This window comes from Leuciscus leuciscus (assembly GCF_965113295.1).
Source record: "Leuciscus leuciscus genome assembly, chromosome: 1".
NCBI classification, from domain to species: domain Eukaryota; kingdom Metazoa; phylum Chordata; class Actinopteri; order Cypriniformes; family Leuciscidae; genus Leuciscus; species Leuciscus leuciscus.
In genome coordinates this window covers 21,118,850-21,138,210 of record NC_138725.1, presented here as the reverse complement: position 1 = coordinate 21,138,210, position 19,361 = coordinate 21,118,850, and the positions used below count along the sequence as shown (strand labels likewise).

The 19,361-nt window shown below is 37.7% G+C and overlaps 3 protein-coding genes across 3 annotated transcripts in view; all 3 read right to left on the bottom strand.

The window, feature by feature from the left end:
- The window catches only part of LOC309500840 (uncharacterized protein), a 41,614-nt gene extending 23,248 nt beyond the window's left edge, over positions 1 to 18,366 (bottom strand). The window contains exon 1 of the mRNA XM_082172593.1: positions 17,773 to 18,366. The gene's annotated coding sequence lies outside the window, so the exon portion shown is untranslated. The remainder of the gene's footprint in view (positions 1 to 17,772) is intronic.
- Positions 1,612 to 5,373, bottom strand: LOC309499320 (uncharacterized protein). Its single transcript, XM_082170552.1, has 2 exons — positions 4,603 to 5,373; positions 1,612 to 3,901 (listed from the first exon to the last, which is right to left on the bottom strand). The coding sequence occupies exons 1-2, from the start codon at positions 5,009 to 5,011 to the stop codon at positions 2,556 to 2,558; spliced, it is 1,755 nt and encodes a 584-aa protein (XP_082026678.1). The 5' UTR covers positions 5,012 to 5,373; the 3' UTR covers positions 1,612 to 2,555.
- LOC309501189 (uncharacterized protein) overlaps positions 8,400 to 19,361 on the bottom strand; it is a 60,767-nt gene continuing 49,805 nt past the window's right edge. The window contains exons 2-4 of the mRNA XM_082173261.1: positions 12,714 to 13,887; positions 9,844 to 9,940; positions 8,400 to 9,053 (exon numbers count right to left, since the gene is read on the bottom strand). Of these exons, the coding sequence (XP_082029387.1) occupies positions 9,871 to 9,940; positions 12,714 to 13,882 (1,239 nt within the window). The 5' untranslated portion in view covers positions 13,883 to 13,887 and the 3' untranslated portion in view covers positions 8,400 to 9,053; positions 9,844 to 9,870. The remainder of the gene's footprint in view (positions 9,054 to 9,843; positions 9,941 to 12,713; positions 13,888 to 19,361) is intronic.

The window sequence follows — 19,361 nt, the reverse complement described above, 5'->3', positions numbered from 1 at the left end:
TAGTATAGGCATTTGCAGTTCTATTAATGTTACAATAGGACACATATGCTTCCCTATGGTTTACACACACCTCTTAACACAAAAAGGGATATTTTTAGTACAGTTAAGAGTGGCTTTATGGGTAAAAGTCCTTTTCTGTAGGGGGTTTCTGTTTCAAAGTCCAGAGTGTGTTTGTGTGTGTGCGTTGGAATGTTGCGCACCCGTGGTCTCCTTTGCAATAGGGCTGGATGAGCTTGATGGTCAACTTTTATGACCTGCCAATGAGATCGGGTTACGGGATGCGATTCTACTGGGAGAACATTCTTCAAAAATACATTTCAGAGCCAAACACTCGAAGATCATAACTATATGATCAAAACAACATTAATCACACATGCATACAGGAAGTTCAGATACAAGTCTGAGTTACACACATTAAAAGGATGTTAAGTTACACACAACGGATGTTTGTGTGTGTGTGTGTGTGTGTGTATGTACGTGTGTGTGGAGTATCTGGAATGTCACGAGTCTATAAAAGTCACAGGGAGTCCATGCTGAAATGGGGGTTTTAGAGGGGATTCTCCAAAACAGGGTTCCCTATGTGACTCAAATGTCCCTCTGGGGAGCCACAAAGATGCAATTTTGACCGTTCAAGCAGACTCAGAGGCGCCATGAACAAACTCGTTGTCTAAGGAGACAACGAAGGATGTGTTTGGAGATCAGGATTTACTAATTTGAACAGCATGTGACCGTATGTCATAGTCATTGTCGTTACAACTATAAAAGAACCAGTGTCCAGTGGAGGAATGTCTCACAAATTTTCCCATGACATTTGCAAAATGGCTTTGTCTTGCAGAGAAGGTACCTCCAAGATCCATGAAAATCTTCTGAATTACTTTGAAAGTATACTTCAGTTCTTCTGGATAATCCATATTCAGTGCATTCATGATTCCGAACAAGCGTATACTGCTGGTAGATCTGTAATGTCCTCAAGAACAATGGCCTCTTCCAGTATTAGTTGGTCAGAGTTGGTAGTGATGTAACGGCGGAGCAGATTTTCCGTTACATCGGCGAAGATTCCATCTTCGGCCACAGTAAGGATTCCGATCTCTACATCTTTGGTGCCGTGGTCTAAAGGATCAGTATCCTGGGAGAATAATTCATGAGATAGGGGTATTAATTGAAGTGTAAATTTAAAAATAATAACAACAACAACATTATTATTATTGATGTTGTTGTGTAAATAACCTGAATACATGTAAAACATAAATAGTTTAAAATATGACCAAGAAATGAAAATGAAAATGGTAATTTACCAGACGCATCCTGAGTAAACTTGTAGAGTTTTCATGCTGGAAAAGTGGCAATCCCTCAAGATCTGTTGTTTTCTGACGTGTGGTAATGTCACTCACCTAAAAAGAAAGGAAAAAATATATATATATAAATATTTTTAAATCTGCACATTTACATTTACATTTAGTCATTTAGCAGACTTACAAATTGGGACTAAATTAAGCAAGTCATCGTAAAGAGGCAACAAAAAAACAACGCAAGAAGTGCTCAAAATACGAAGTTCAGGCATTATTCAGAATAGCATAAGCCCGATAAGCGAGAATTTACAGGAAAATATATATATATATATGAAGAGTTCAGATGCAAAAGCCTCTAAATCCGTCAGACTTGTTTTCTTTAAATTAGCATTTTTTATCAGGATCTTATGTTCACATCCAGTAGTTTCATTTTAAAGGTACTGATAAGGTCATTAGTCAGTGAATAAAATAACTTTTTTTCAAAAATGTCACTTTAGTCAATTCAGTGATTTTTAACAAATTAGATTTTCTTTTGCGTCAAAAACAGCTAAATCCACTTGTGCTTTTTTCGCAAAAACCTCTAAATCCACCTCTTTGGGACACGACATAGTAAATAGCTGGAAAATCACAAAAAAATTAACTAGAAACACTGAAAAATATTAGAGCACAATCATTTCAAAACTAAACAGTAGACAAACCTCTTTACAGGGGGGTTGAATGAGATCTGCAATTATTTGCAAATCCCACCCCATTTCTCTGCAGTCACCTTTTTGCCCTGTCTGAATAAAGACAAAAGCAGATTCACAGAGTATAACCACACTGGCAAAAAAAATTGGCGATTCAAATAGTTTATTGTATAATCAAGTAGAACAGAGCAACATTCTTAAACATCAATATCTGTGCATATAGTATTTTGTTTAAGAAGCTTATAAGACTTAAGTAGTGTAAAGTAATATAATGTATATCTCAAATATAAAAAATTCAGTGCACAAAACAGGTATTCTAAATTTAATAAAACATTTGAAAATCCTAAACAATTCCAATATGTTCCAATATAAACTGCATATAAGATTCATGAAAAGATTCATTGTATGTAATAAAATAATTCATGAAATGTAACGCGACATTAAGATAACAATAAATAACAAGAGAACTTGACCTCTTTGTGAATTACAAATATCTTACAATAGCTTACACTAGCAAATAAAACACAGGCAGTACTGTGGAAAAAAAGGACATCTCTCAGACACTTTTAGGTGCTGTCATTCATTCATCCTCAAGGTCTTGTTCAATGTCCTTGCCACCATCACTTGCCAGGACTTTTTCATAGAACTCTTGCACAGCTTTTGGTGCTCCCAACTCACTCAGCAGCTTCAAGACATCAGTCCTCTTTGCTTCCTTGACGCAGTTCACATCCGGAAGAGGAGCCGGCTTGAACTGAAACCACTTCTTACCCCGCTTCAGCACAGAGTGCTGGCAAAATTCACCAGCAAACGCAGGCTTAAGCCCCAGCTTATCTCCAGAGATTTGCAGCACTCTTGCTTCACTTATTTTGAATGATCTCTGAGTTGTTGTGAACCTGGCTGCTGCTTCTTTGAAGTCATAACACTGCCATTCCTTTCCATATTGATAGACAGTGCCATGCTTCAGCAAAATGTTGTTATACTCTTCCGGCAACAGAATAGTTGTATGCTTCCGGATATCTTGCTCAATCCTTCCAAACACTCTGTCAGCCGGAAGGAAACTGTGCCCTCGGATAGGAAAGAAGTAAGTGATGTTGAGCTGAGGGTACAGCTGAGAACGCAGGGCAAACAACATTGACAGAACATTAATGTTTTTATTCTGGCCGTAGCAAGAGTCTGAGAACAGGCGGAGGCTCTGACACTGGCGCAGATCAACTCTAGCCACTGAGGTGAAGTAATGATGTAGAGCTGAGGCGACAATGTTACTATCCTTTGAGTTCTCATATTCTAGCCAGGTGTACAGATTTATCTCATTCCGACTCTGGGGTTCTCCTCTGCCACGGTGACGAACCACACCGAATACATAAAAGTATACCTGCCGTGAGTAATACGTTTGACAGATGGCAGACCTAGGAAGGACCAGGTTCTCCATTATATCAAAGCAGACCGTGAATGTGTCACCCACGTCATTTAGTGTGTCATAAAACTGACGAGCTCGGCGACGGTGAAGTGTGTAAAGAAGAATCTTGTTCCGCTTCTCTTCTGCAGTCAGATCAGGATCATTGATTGCAATGCGGAATTTGACACACGAAGAGCACACATCTTTGGCAGGATGACCAAAAGCCAGGTTGAAGTCATACACAAAGATGCTCCAGTATAGTGAGTAGGAAACTTGTTGATGATTCTGCTCAAGAAACAGCTGATGCATTTTTGCCACACTCAAGTCACTCGGCAGGAACTTTCTCCCAGGTGCACCACGGCGGGCATAGTGGCTTGCTCTACAATTAAAAGACTGTATGTGCTTTCGAACCATGTCCTTCTTTGCAGTTTGCTCTTCAATTTCCCTGGCACCACCACGATTTTCAGGACGTGCTTTGCCGTTCTCAAGCCAGTACTTTGCAATACTTTGAACTCTGTCTTTCTTGACACCTAAAATGAAAATAAAAATGAAACCAATCATGCAGCCATATTACCCATATTACACACAATTTAAAAACATGAATTGACAGTTATACATTTTTTTTGCAAAGGTCTACTCATATTAAATGCTCTACTCTTTTGCAATAATAATATGTGCAATATCACTTATATTTATTTGATTCCACCCATCTGAGTCTATCCCTATAAATTATTCCATCTATAGCTCACCTGCACATACAATTTTTGTCTATTTTTTTTTGCTTGTTTGTTTATTTATACATATGTATTTTATATGTGTGTGTATTTTTATTCACTTATTTTTATTTTTCATTCTCTGTGTGTTGTTGTCTCTGTTTACTGGAAGCTTCTGTCACCAGAACAAATTCCTTGTACATGCAAACATACTTAATAAAGCTCTTTCTGATTCTGTTATTGTTTTTAACAAATTTAGGAAGCCTCTGACCATCACTGATAATATTTTAAGTAAGATGTATGTCCATTAATACCGCAGAGATGCATTACCAGATAATAACTAACTGTTGAAAAATTAGCCTGTGTACTGAGCACGTACTAGAGGAAGATAACTGGATAAACATGGCTTTGACGACGTCAAACAACAAATTTGAAAAAATTAAAACACTAAAAATAATAAAAATACTTTTTACTAATGCAAAAATAGAAACTTTTGATGAGGAAATCTTTGTACTTACAGAAAATGCTCAGGAATGAAGCATGGCAGACGGGAACTTTCGTTTTATCTTCTTTCAAAACGGCATACTTGATCGATACATCTCTGTGTCTTCTCTTCTCTTCAGCCTCCACTTGTTGTCTCCTCCGTTTACATGGCATAGCCTCCATATGAGACAGGAGAATGGCATCTTGTTTGACTTTGTCGTTGGTGAAAAAGAGCTGTTGTTTGATGTATAATAAATCAGATTCGTTCAGAGTTACAGCACGACACCAGGAACTGTTATGGGTGCATGCTACACTTGCAACCAAGTCATTTCCACTGTACCGATTTTCTTTTGCCTTGTAACGGGAAGAGTTTTGAGGTAAACGACGTTTTCTTCTGCCATTTGATGTCAGTAGGACAGGCTCATCCATTTCATCGTACTCCATCTTTAAAATGTAAAAAATCTGAATCTAAAACCAAAACAATCTCCTCAGCCGTCTCAAAAAATCTCTCTCCTCAGCGCGCCGCTCTATTGAAACAGCCTGTACTGATTCGCGCCTTCTGATTGGTTCTCGGGACGTAGCGGCTTTTGCTGCCAAAGGGAAGTGGCGTTTAGAGGCTTTTGCCAACAAACTGATATTTCTGAATGGGCTGAGGCTGAGATTTAGACGATTTGAAGCAAATATATTTGTTGAACGTGTACTATGTTCACATAGCTTTCACTCAATGTCATTATCTCATTTTTGACGGAGGTGGCGTTTAGAGGCTTTTGCATCTGAACTCTTCATATACTCTTTTTCTTTTTTTTCTTTTTTTTATGAGGTTAAGTGCTCACGGAAGAGAAGAGTTTTCAGCTCTTTTTTGAATGTTGTCATGGATTCTGCATTCCGGATGCCGGTGGGGAGATCATTCCACCAGCATGGAACTGTGAATGAGAATGTTCTGGAAAGTGATTTTTTGGCTCTCTGTGATGGGACCACGAGACGTCGCTCGTTGACCGACCGAAGGCTTCTGGTAGGGATGTAGACTTGTAGGAGTGAGTGAAAGTAGGAGGGAGCTGAGCCTGTGACAGATCTGTAAGCAAGCGTCAGTGCCTTGAACTTGATGCGAGCAGAGAGATGCACATGCACTATGACCTTAACTCTTAATAATTTAATATAGGGATATCTACTGCTTTGGGAGTTAAAGGTACAGCACACCCAAAAATGATAATTCTGTCATCTTTTACTCTTCCTCATGTAATTCCAAATCCATATGACTTGGTCCATAACAAAGATTTTTTTAAAGAATGTACAGATTTACATAGTGGCATTGAAAAAGATGTAAAATCATAAAATTTGTCAACAAAACATGCAGTTTCCCAATTGACAACTGAATGAAAAAAAGACTGATGTCATAATTAAGTTTATGAAATTGATAACTGATATTATAAAGTTATTTACTGACTATTTTCCTCTCTATATGTGTTCATTCAAAGTAGATTCTCATGGTCGACGTTACAGATACACGAAAATTGCATGGAGATCTGTAAAAAATGAGTCAATTGGAATCACCACAAAGTTTTACTACTAAAAGTATTCCTAAAATGTTCTAAAGAAATAATAATTAATAATAATCTTTAGAAATAATAATTAAAATAATAATGAATATTGACAGTTGCTATTAAATGGTTTACCTCATCCTTTAGAAAAAGTGCAGGTGGCAGGCCATCTCTCTCTGGACTCCTCAACTAGTGTAAATACATAATGAGCAAACATCTAATTTGATATGACAAAACATACAGTTGATTATAAAAATGATAAATACCAGACATGTTCAAGTCCCTAAAGGCCAAGTCAAGTCTTAGTTTGTACCTTTTTTTTAACAATATTTCTTTCAGCTAACCTAGTAATTAACAGTGTTTTGAACTTTCAAAACGGATTTCAACTTCAAAAATGTCTAATATAGCACATCAATTATTACTTAAATCATTAATGAATTAATTTAAAATAAAATTGTATTCAAAATAAAAAAATATATTATTTTTAAAATACATAACATTATGCCATTTGGAATGCAGGGAGAGTCACCACGAGAAAAAAAAACTAAACGTGTTGTGTATTTTGACCTATTTGAGCTGCCGTAGTTTGCTGTAGTTCTAGGCAGTGATGGGTAATGTAGTCTTCCAGAGAGCGCGGGCGGTAACAATCCCCTTGTATAAACAAGCGATACAGTAAACAACACAAAGAGCAATATTCCCGTCAGTGTGTCGTTAATACATACCAGTGACTGGATTGAATAGGCAGGATAACATCAGCATTGGCAAAAGCACCCAAAAGTGCGCGAAATCGGCAGTACTGGTGAATTACATCAGGCCATCAGTTTTTGGAAGAGCACAATACATCATATATGACAAATAACATACAGTCGATTATAAAAATGATTTATACATACCAGTGATTCTGCAGAAACGCTGAATTGAAGGCAGCACTTCGCTGCCGACTTCTCACCCGTCTATGCTTCTCACCAGCCTGCAGACCGAGACCTAACCGCCGAGTAGCTGAAGTCTCAAACTGCGCATGCGTTCAGGGTTCAAACTGCGCACGCGCTAACAAAAAACGCGGACTTCAATGAAAACTAAAACGATTTAGTTTGAACAACAAAACATTGTACGTTTTCATAATTTAAGTAGTGATGGGCGATACTGCAAATTTCGGTATCGATCCGATACCAAGTAAATACAGGGCCAGTATCACCGATATCGATACCGATACCAATACTTTTTCATTTTAAAAGCATGCACTTGAACTTGTATGTACTTTCCTGTGCTAGAGCAGTGTGTCATGATTTATGAGGTGAATGCATCATTAATATGCTAAATCTGAATACGTTTTCATGACTACTAAATATTTTGTGATTTGTGCTCTCAACTCGCCTGTAATTAGTCAGTGACTTTTACAAAACTACCCTAATTATAGTACTAGCCTACTACTAGCCTACTAGTACTAGCCTACTGTTCAAAAGTTTGGGGTCTGTAAGATTTTTAATTCTCTTCTGCATTTATTTTATCAAAAATACAGTAAAAACTATAATATTACAATTTAACATAGGCTATCTGTTTTCTGTGTCATAGTAAACTGTAATTTATTCTTGTGATCAAAGCTGAATTTTCGGCATCATTACTCCAGTCATGATGATAATTCATTTTAATATGCTGATTTTCTGCTCAGTAAACATTTCTTATATTATCAATGTTGAAAACAGTTTCATATTTTTGTGGAAACCATGATACATTTTATGCAGAATTATTTGATGAACAAAGTTGAAAGAACAGCATTTATAAGTAGATTTTTTTTTTAACAGTGTAAAACCCTTGACTGTCACTTTTGATCAATTTAATGCATCGATCCTTGTTGAATAAAAATATTAATATCATTAAAAAATTTTTACTGACGTCAACATTTTGAACCGTTATGTACACTTTTGGATAGTTTATTGCGAAATAACTCCCGATTGTTTCTCTGTCATCTAAGCAAGGCTTCGTTTCCCAAACGCACTGGTCCTGAGAGCGAACTCAGCGAAGCACCAGCAACGAACTGTGATTGATTGGTTTCGTCTTGTATCCAGATGACTAGGAGAAAAAGTTCTATCCTACACAATTATCCGCTAACATTCGCTTATTTTTCCACGTAGGTTATTTTTCGCACTGAATTGCGTGCTAAATTAATAAAAAAAATATTGGTAAAAAACACACATTTGGATCGATATTTTTATGTGAGGATCGATCCTTTTCGATACCACGTCAGTATCGAAAGTATCGATACTTCAGGATCGATCCGCCCACCCCTAAATTTAAGTAACGAATTTGTTGAATCAACTTAGTATGATGCATGAACACTTCCAATAAAAATATCTCAGTTCATTTGACTGTTTTATGTTTATTTGGAGAACTTTCAGTAAGTTGGCTTTTTTACAGTGTTGGATCAGAACATTCAGAATATTATCCAGTTCCATCTGGTTGAAGATCGGAGTCACGGGTATTGAGACGAGTTTGCTGAGGATGAGTGCCGATGACTGTCGTGTCATGTCGTCTTCACAGAGGAGAGTCTAGTTGACAATCTCTGCTGACACTTCAGGGATGCGCTGTGGTCGTGTCCAGGCGCAGGTCCACCATCTGATCTGGATACGGCCCGGATCCGGCTCGCTACAGAATTCATAATGTTTTAGAGGACGCGGGTTCCATGACATCACGTACAATAGAAGTCCCATTTCATTGGCTCGGCGCCAACCAATAAAACAGCTCATTTGAACACCCCATTGAACACAGCTCATTTGTGGATCCATTCTGAAAACAAAAACTCAAAGTTCAAGTTCCTCCTCATTGAAACGCCTCAGAAGACTCGACGGTGAAACTGAATGACGGAAAAGACGGCGTGAGCAGTGACGTCATCGGCCTCCAACGGTAGATGATCAAAGACGCGCCAAATACTGTTCAGAATGACAAAACACCTATAAACATCAACTTAATCAGGTAACACTTTAGAATAAGGTTCATTCGTTAATGAAGATCTACACAGGAACAAATGAGCAACACAATATTAACAATCTAGTTACTACTAATAACTAACAAGAAACTCTGATCAACGAATTAGTAAGTAATAGCACACAGATGAAAGTGGTATAGTTCACTATTAACTAGTCAATAACTACTATTTTTTAATGCTTCCCAGAGAACTACTGAACAAGTTTCATAATTCATGCAAAACTAATCAATAACTAATGCAGGACAAATGACTAGCACTACATTAACATTTTAACTGCTATTGTAAACGAATACACAAGGTTATTTACATTATCAATATTTAATAGCATAGCAGACTTATGATTTGAGAAAGCTTTCAGTAATTAGCCTATGCTGTCATATAGCAATAATCATATATATATATATATATGTATATATGTGTGTGTGTGTGTGTGTGTGTGTGTGTGTGTGTGTGTGTGTGTGTGTGTGTGTGTGTGTGTGTGTAAATCTTGTGAATGATTAGAAGAATCTACACTTTAATGGCTTTTCATTAGTAACTACTGTAAGAATCATGGTAACTAACTAGTAATGACTCAAGTGTTACTGCATACTTCTAGGGGAATTACTAATTATTTGGATCCGTATTATAAAGTGAAGATCCGTCTCAATTTTATATAAAATGTCAAAAATCTAAAAAGTTCTAGAAAAAAAATCTAGTGAGCATCAGCATGTTCTTCAGCATGAAGAATGAATGAGGAATAAAGAATAAACACCAACCTCTTTGTTCTTCAGTATCATGATGTTTCATTCTGCAGGTTCTGGATCACTGGTGTTCTCTCCGTCCTCTCCTTCCAGATGCTTTCTGGTACTCAGGCTAATCACATGTAAATAAATAAATAAATAAATAAATAAAGGATTAGATCACATAATCCAGATTTGCTGACAGACTGAATCTCGTCGCAGTGTGAACACTTGTAAGGTTTTTCTCCAGTGTGAATTGCCTGGTGCAGTTTTAAACTTGAATGCAATTTTTTTGTAGTTCTTATTTTTTATAAAAAAATAACTAATTGTCAACCCCTAGTTTCACGAGTTTTTGTTCACAAAATCTTGATATTAAGTTTTAGGGTGATATAACTATATACAGACCCTTTCCAAAAAATTTGAATATCATGGAAAAGTTTATTTATTTCCATAATTCCATTCAAAACGTTAAACTTAATAGATTATAGATTCAGGGCCCACAACTTGAACGATTTCAAGTATTTAGTTGTTTATTTGTACATAATTTGGGCTTCCAGCTCATAAAACCCACGAAAACAGGATTTCAAAAAATTTGAATATTACATGAAATCACACAGTAATTACACAGTGAAACCATGGTCATTGAACCAGGTTTTGGTTATTTTGGCAGTGTGGGCAGGTGCAAATCCTGCTGGAAAATGAAGGAAGCATCTCCATAAAGCTTGTCTGCTGAAGGAAGCATGAAGATCTGAAAATGTCCTGGTAGACGGCTGCGTTGAGTGGACAGCACAGTGGACCAACACCAGCCGATGACACGGCTCCCCAAACCAACACAGACTGTGGAAACTTCACACTGGACTTCAAGCATCTTGGATTGTGTGCCTCTCCATTCTTCCTCCAGACTCTGGGACCTTGGTTTCCAAATGAGATGCAAAATTTGCTCTCCTCAGAAAAGAGGACTTTGGTCCACTGTGCTTTATTAAATCCAGAGTCAACGCAGCCGTCTACCAGGACATTTTCAGAGCACTTCATGCTTCCTTCATTTTCCAGCAGGATTTGCACCTGCCCACACTGCCAAAAGAACCAAAACCTGGTTCAATGACCATGGTATCACTGTGTAATTACTGTGTGATTTCATGTAATATTAAATTTTTTTTAAATCCTGTTTTCGTGGGTTTTATGAGCTGGAAGCCCAAATTATGTACAAATAAACAACCAAATACTTGAAATCGTTTAAGTTGTGGGCCCTGAATCTATAATCTATGGAAGTTTAACGTTTTGAATGGAATTGTGGAAATAAATAAACTTTTCCATGATATTCTAATTTTTTGGAAAGGGTCTGTATTGCCAAGTTGACCAAAGAGGAGTTTATTTACATTCATGTTAATATTACGTTGTCAGATTTGTGACATTACTTTTTATGTAATGCTAAAACACTGCAGGTCACTTTCAGAAGTTGTAGTGAGGCTTTCTTTTCCAAAAAGAATGTGAAGCATTTATACTATATTGGCAAAAGTTTTGGGACGTCTGCCTTTACATGCACGTGAATTTTAAGGATATCCCACTCTTAATCCATAGGGTTTAATATGGAGTTGGCCCGTCTTTTGCAGCTATAACAGCTTCAACTCTTCTAGGAAGGCTTTCCACAAGATTTAGAAGTGTGTTTATTGGAATTTTGGACCATTCTTCTAGAAGCGCATTAGTGAGGTAAGGCACTGATGTTGGACGAGAAGGCCTGGCTCGCAGTCTTCGCTCTAATTCATCCCAAAGGTGTTTTATCAGGTTGAGGTCAGGACTCTCTGCAGGCCAGTCCAGTTCCTCCACACCAAACTCTCTCATGTATGTCTTTATAGACCTTGCTTTGTGCGCTGGTGCGCAGTCATGTTGGAACAGGAACATCCCCAAACTGTTCCCACAAAGCTGGGAGTATGAAATTGTCGGTAATATCTTTATTTGATGAAGAATTAAGAGTTCCTTTCACTGGAACTAAGGGGCCAAGCCCAACCCCTGAAAAACAACCCCACACCATAATCCCCCCTCCACCAAACTTTACACTTGGCACAATGCAGTCAGGCAAGTACCATTCTACTGGCAACCGCCAAACCCAGACTCGTCCAATGGATATCCAGACAGAGAAGCGTGACTCGTCACTCCAGAGAACACATCTCCACTGCTCTATAGTCCAGTGGCATCCCACACTTTTCATTGCGCTTGGTGATGTAAGGCTTGAATGCAGAGCTCGGCCATGGAAACCCAATCCATGAAGCTCTACGCACTGTTCTTGAGCCAATCTAAAGGCCACACAAAGTTTGGAGGTCTGTATTGACTTTCGTGGCCTACCACTTCATGGCTGAGTTGCTATTGTTCCCAATTGCTTCCACTTTGTTATAATACCACTAACAGTTGACCGTGGAATATTTAGTAGTGAGGAAATGTCACGAATGGACTTTTTGCACAAATGGCAACCTATCACGGTACCACGCTTGAATTCACTGAGCTCCTGAGAGCGACCCATTCTTTCACAGATGTTTGTAGAAGCGTCTGCATGCCTAGTGCTTGATTTTATACAACTGTGGCCATGGAAGTGATTAAAACACCTGAATTCAATGATTTGGAGGGGTGTCCCAATACTTTTGGCAATATAGTGTATATGTGTTATATCATTTTCAGCTTTTAAATATTTTTGAATATAATTTTAACTCATTTTACACACTTAAAGCAATACCGTATAGCATATTGAATATCACATTATTTAACAAGGTATTGTATATCGCACTTTGTTTTAAAATCACACAGCCCTATGTTAGATCAACCAACAAAATGTCATGATGCTCATCCTAGCTGATAAGAAACTAACTTACACAGAACAGACTGAGTTTCTCAGCACATAAAAATGAACAACTTGCCGTGATCTCAGACTGCGGTGATGTGGTTTCTCCACTGCATGGATCTTCATGTGTCGCTTCAGTTGAGTTATAAAAGAAAAACTCATTCCACACTGATCACACGTGTGCGGCTTCTCTCTGCTGTGGATCCTCTCATGTATTTTTAGATATGATGACTGATTGAATCTCTTGTCACAGTGTGAACACTTGTAAGGTTTTTCTCCAGTGTGGATCATCTGGTGCAGTTTTAAATTTTGTGCTGAAGAAAAAGTCTTCTCACACTCAAAGCACATATGAACTCCTACACCAGTATGGATTCTTTGATGTACTTGTAAATTATACAGCAGTGAAAAACTCTTTCCACATTCAGAACATGAGTGAGACTTCTTCTTCACATGAACCCTCAGGTGTGCCTTCAGGTTTGATGCCCTAAGAAATGATTTTTCACACTGATCACATGTGAAAGTTTTCTCTCCGATGTGGATCCTCATGTGAACATTAAGGTGTCCTGATTGTGCGAAACTCTTCCCACATTGATCACATGTGTGAGGCTTCTCTCCAGTGTGGATCATCATATGTCGACTAAGATTTGGTTTTTGTGTGAAACTCTTCCCGCACTGATCACAAGTGAACGGCTTCTCTCCAGTGTGAACTCTCATGTGAAGCTCAAGATTACGTGTGTTTGTGAAACTCTTCCCACACTGAGCGCAGGGGAGCGGCTTCTCTCCAGTGTGGATCCTCATGTGAATCTCTAGACTATCTTTCCATGAGTAACTCTTCCCGCACCGATCACATGAGAACGGCTTCTCTCCAGTGTGAACTCTCATGTGACTCTCTAGATTATCTTTCCTTGAGGAACTTTTCCCGCACCGATCACATGAGAACGGCTTCTCTCCAGTATGAACTCTCATGTGACGGTCAAGATCACATGTGTTTGTGAAACTCTTTCCACACTGAGTGCAGGTGAAAGATTTCTTTGCTCTTCTTTTCTTTAAAAATGTCTTTTTAGTCTTTGAGCGACTCAAAGGTTTTTCTCCAGGTTTGACATGATGTTCCTCCTTCACTTCACTCAGTTCTTCACTCTCCTCCTTCACTTCACTCAGTTCTTCACTCTCCTCCTTCACTTCACTCAGTTCTTCACTCTCCTCCTTCACTTCACTCAGTTCTTCAATCTCCTCCTTCACTTCCATCAGGTCTGAAATGAAAGAAATTTTTATAATTTTCAGCATATCAAAATAATTAAAAGAGAGAAATATGAAGTGAAAGGACATAAAAGTCTAAGTGGTATTTTTGCTCATACATTCATGAAACATACATAGATCGTAGAAAACGGTACATCATTATTTACAGCAGATTCTCCCGATTAAAATATAATCTATTGCGTTGATCACGAGATATTCCTCACGGAGGAACAGTTTTAAAAATGCCCATTAGGGGTGTCAAGGGCTGAACAAAAAAGGCTTCCGTCGTTCCAAATGCTGTAACTTTTGATTACTTTACGAAATCACCACAAAATCTGATCTGGATGCAGCTCACATGTAGGGGAACTTCACCAAAAAAAGTTTCCTTCCTGAGATATTGCATGTCAATTAAGAATTTAAAATAATAAGAAAAAAATGTTTTTTTTCTTTTATAAGCAGTTTCTCGGGATGAGAATGTCCAAATATGTTTTTTTTTATATATATATGGTCTAAAGGTTTGAAAAGTGTTCTATCAAACAATACGTCCCTTTTGACTCTCCTTGCTTTATCACTCAGACAAAACAATTCTTAAAATGTCTTCAGGGCTTAAACGTCTAAATCATTACCGCTGTGTGGAGATTATGATCACAGACGTTCTGTGTAAACGCACAGATAAAAATAGAGCTTTGTCAGCTTTGTATGGTTGGAAAAATACACACTTTGTATTCTGTTTGTTTCACAGAAGAATAGTTGTACTACATGTTTTTGAACGCACGGTAAAGTGTAACACACTATTTTGTTCAGTGCGTTTTACAAAGAAATGAGTGCCGAGTCTTTATTATAACCAACAGGTAATTCATAATCTAGATAGAAAAAAACATTAATAATTCTTGGCATTAATAATAATTGTTGACACACACACACGTATATAGACATACATTGTAAGAATATGACTAATACTGATAAATAAACACTAGGCCTATGAGGCTAAATGATTAAATATCCCAATTTCCCAAACTAGTTTTTGTTAATACAACATTCGCATGAGCCACCAGTAATTTAAAAATGTATAAAATAACACATTAAGTGGCATTTTGTGGTTATGGAAACACCATTTACCATGATGAATACACAATACTGACAAGAACGGTTAATGAAACATGGAAACTGCTCCTGATGAACAGAATGAACATCATCATACCTGCAAGCAAATCCTTCTCAGCGAACACATGAAGACTGAAGTACCAGTAACGTGATTTTTTGGTATTTTACTTTAATTTCATGTCTTGCTAATTTACAACGTAACGACTATGCATGCTCGTAGTTTCTTTTGCGCATTATATATAGCGAAGCGATATACAGTGCGCAGCGCCACATTTGTGCGTGAGGCTTTATTTCGGTGTACACTTTGGTAGTTCCTATATTGCGCTGGGTTCTCTGAAGTAGTCGTGATTCTCCTCTCACAACATAACATGCTGAAGGGGGTAGGGCTGGGCGATATGGCCAAAAACAATCAGCACGATGATTTTTTATATCGCGTTCTCGAGCCACCAGGCACTGTTTTGTGCAGATGAGTGGACCGGAGAGCATTGAGTGTTTTCTGTTAGAACTGTGTCGTGTTACCCCTAAGTTAATAACTAATGATATCTTTGATTGAGTGAATCAATCAAAACTAACTTTAGTTGGAAAATAACTTTATTCTAGAGCTGCTGTAAAGCCAAAACAACCTCTGTTACTGTAATTTTACTATTATCACTGTAAAGCTGCTTTGAAACCATCTATATTGTTAAATGAAGGTGTATAAATGAAGGGGACTTAACATAAGCACGTAGAATAATGTAGATGGACCTTTTTTCGTAATCTATATTTATACGATTACATAATCGTGACATCCGTAATCATAATTAGAAATTCAATTAATTGTGGTCACTGTTCTTGTTTTTGTGCTGTTGTTGTTGCTGGTCAAGCAAATGTTTGTGCTTTGTTTCTGTTTGATATAATTGTAGGTATATTAAAATACTGATATTGTGGTCTATAACTCCTCCCCGAACATCCCGCTGCCCTGTATCTTGCGCTCTCATTGGCTGTAGGTCATCGCCGATGCCGTTTTCAGTCAGAACACATTCACACAGCAGGATTATGAATCGCCAACAGCTCCAGATATTTAGCATGCCAAATATCTCACGTGCGTCTGCAAATCACCGGCGATTCTCTCAGATCGCATCTTTGATAATTCACACTGCCTGATTGTCAATCACGTGAACGATTTGCCTATGATTTCGGACACTTGTCGGCGATCTCACAAAACCTGTCGGCGGGCGAATATCGGGCCTAAAATCGTCCAGTGTGAACTCAGCATAAGCTACACTGGAGTAGCAATGTTTTTATTCAGGTGGTTTAGAATGTTAGTTTTTTTTCCATGCAAGTGAAATTACAGAATTGAAAACAAGTGTTAATCAGTTTTATAGTTCAGTGATATTGCTGTAATTCTCAAAAACAGAAATAAAACAATAAATAAATAAATAAATAAATATTGGTTCTGTATATCGGTTATAGGGGACATAACCATGCAAATAATCGGTATTGGTTATAAAAAATGATATATAATATAATATTTTTAAAAATCTGTATCGGTCGATCACTCATTATCTGGGCTCTTTCTACTGGCTGATGGGAGGACAATAAAATAATCTCAATCCATTTTCTCCGTTTTTACACAAACTGTTCAGTGTCGATCACATTTATCAAGCCTGTTACCAAAGTAGAGAGAAATGTAAAAAAATTTGGTAACATGGATGCAAAAAAATGTGAACCAGATTTAAATGTAAAATAACAGAGATATAATTATATTTAGTTTGAAAACCTGTTTACCATTTCATAGTTTAACTGTTTATCTAAATGTGATGAAGTGCTTGAATGTTTCTAACATGAATGTTCTTTGGCATCATGAATGAATGGAGAATAAACACCAACCTCTTTGTTCTTCAGGATCTTCAGTGTGTTTCATTCTGCAGGGTTCTGGATCACTCATGTTCTCACTGTCCTCTTTAATAAACTCAGTCTTTGCAGATTTCAGCTCTTCCTGATGCTCTGATGCTCGTCTTCACTTGTAGCTGATGGGAATATTCCAGCATTTATTGGAGAATTGCAGTGGGAGGAGCTTCACTGATGATGTGAGTGATATGGGAGGAGCTTCAATGATGATGTGACTGATGTGGGAGGAGCTTCACTGATGATGAACTATAATGGGAGGAGCTGATCAAGCAAAATCAAAAATATATCAGTTACTGAGTTTGTTTTTATGCTCATGGACAACAGAATATAAATAGTGTAAAATCTTCCATGTATAGGCTAAGCAATGGTAAGAAAAACAGTTACAAGCATAAACAGTAACTCCTCAGTCTGTTGACACCAATGAAATGAGCTTTAAGTGTCAATTTACAGGAGATCTGAAGACATCAGCATAATAAATGAGGTGAAAACAGGAACTATTGTCATGAAATAAAGAGTGTTTTCAGCAGATCTGTTAATATTGATGAGCCTCAGACTATCAACACTCATTCAACAAGCCATTCAGGATCATCAGCAGATCATCTCACTTTATTCTGAGTGTTTGCTGTTAGAAACACATTATTTGAGTCAGGATACATGATAAAAGACTATAAAACTGCTATATTGAAATAGGATACTGCTATTTCTCACAATATGACATGGATAAAACATCAATAATACAAAACAAACACAGACACTTGACAGACACTCAGGTAAATAACTATACCCTACTAAACAATAAAATGTCCATATGAATCTAAATTTGAATAACTACATTCACTGCAATAATGTAATTAGATCATTAACATGTTACAGTTTTGTGCAGAAACTGACAATGATCATAAAACCTTTATTAAAATAAAGAGCACCACAAAACAATAACATTTACTATGTCGAACTGTATTCATTATACGTATATATTATTTTTTACATGTATATTAAATTGTCTCACGTGGCTCCCTATAGGCTCAATGTAAAGTATTTAGCGGTATCCTTTCCAGTTTATTTTACAATGCAAAGTAAAGAAATAGCCTACCAAATTTAACCCAAAGATGTTAAGAGTAAGTTAGAAATAAAACGGCAGCAGCAACACTTGATATCGAGTCCCATTCCCCTCACAGATCTCAAACTTTTACTTTTGTCTTGACATTCAGTAACAGTTCTCACACAAACATCGAGACAATCACACAAACGAACACAACATCGCTCAGGTCTGAATGAACTCCACATATTCTCCTCATGCTCGCTGCTGCTGCACTAAATGTTTATTTCAGTAGGAAGACGCCAGAAAAGACGCACAAGTATGGCTGTGATCGATGAAAACAATACAGAAATGAGCCTGTCGCTTAATCAAACAGTATAATGTGTGTTTGAAAGTTGTGTAAATATGAGAAATATCGTAAACTGCTCTCCTCACCTCAGAAGACTCGACGTTGTGTGTGTGTGTGTGTGTGTGTCAATCCGGAGGGCGCATTTGAAGTGCGATTGCGTCACAGCGGCGCGACGAAGGATGTCCCAATTCAAAGGCTGAACCCTTATTTTGGGGGGGTTTTTTTTTTTTTTTTTTTTTTGTAATAACAATTATTACATGGCTTGGCTGAATTCCAATGTAGAATTATAACAAGTATAACAGACTGTTATACTTGTTATACCTGGTTATACTGGGAAGTATAACAGACCGTTGCCATGAAAAACAGCGCATTGCTATGGACGCGGAACGGACTATTTTCTTTGGCGGAATTTTCTTTTTCCTCCGCTTCGCGTCGGGGTCCTGTTCAGCCTGTCGGGGTTGTTATTCGCTATAACGACCGCCTCTCTATACATTATCCCTTACACAACAAACAACAAATAAGTCTACAACACAAATAACAAACACATAAGTCAATATAATTTAAATTAAAGGAGTCATGACCTGTAATTTTCACTTTTCCACGAGAAAAAAATGTATGTTATGATTGCCTAACGATTATACACTGGCCGGGAAGCCGATATTTAAAAGTGAAGCGTTTGTTTACCCCCTGGGTTCGTCAACCAGCCCACGTGCACGCGCACTCAAATACGTGATGTTAATTTCTGCGCAGACACCGCAGACCTATGCTGCAGGAAGCCCGCCCTGCCCCTCTCCCCCTCATATTCAGTCGAGCGCCGCCATTACTGAATTCCGATTCGAAGTACGCACTCGACCGTGAAAGATGCAGAAACGTGGTGCACACGTGAGTTGCTCTGTTGTTGACTGCCAGAATCAACATGGAAATGCTTTTTCTCTCCCAAGAACGGACCAAGCTATCAGGGACCAGTGGATTAAATTCATTTTTAATGACGCGGTTCCTACAACCCTTCCCACTGGCTTAGGTGTCTGTGCTAAACATTTCACAAAAATTGCGTTGCAATGATAAGATCTTTATTCACGCAATCAACAGACTGTCTGTCATCTGCT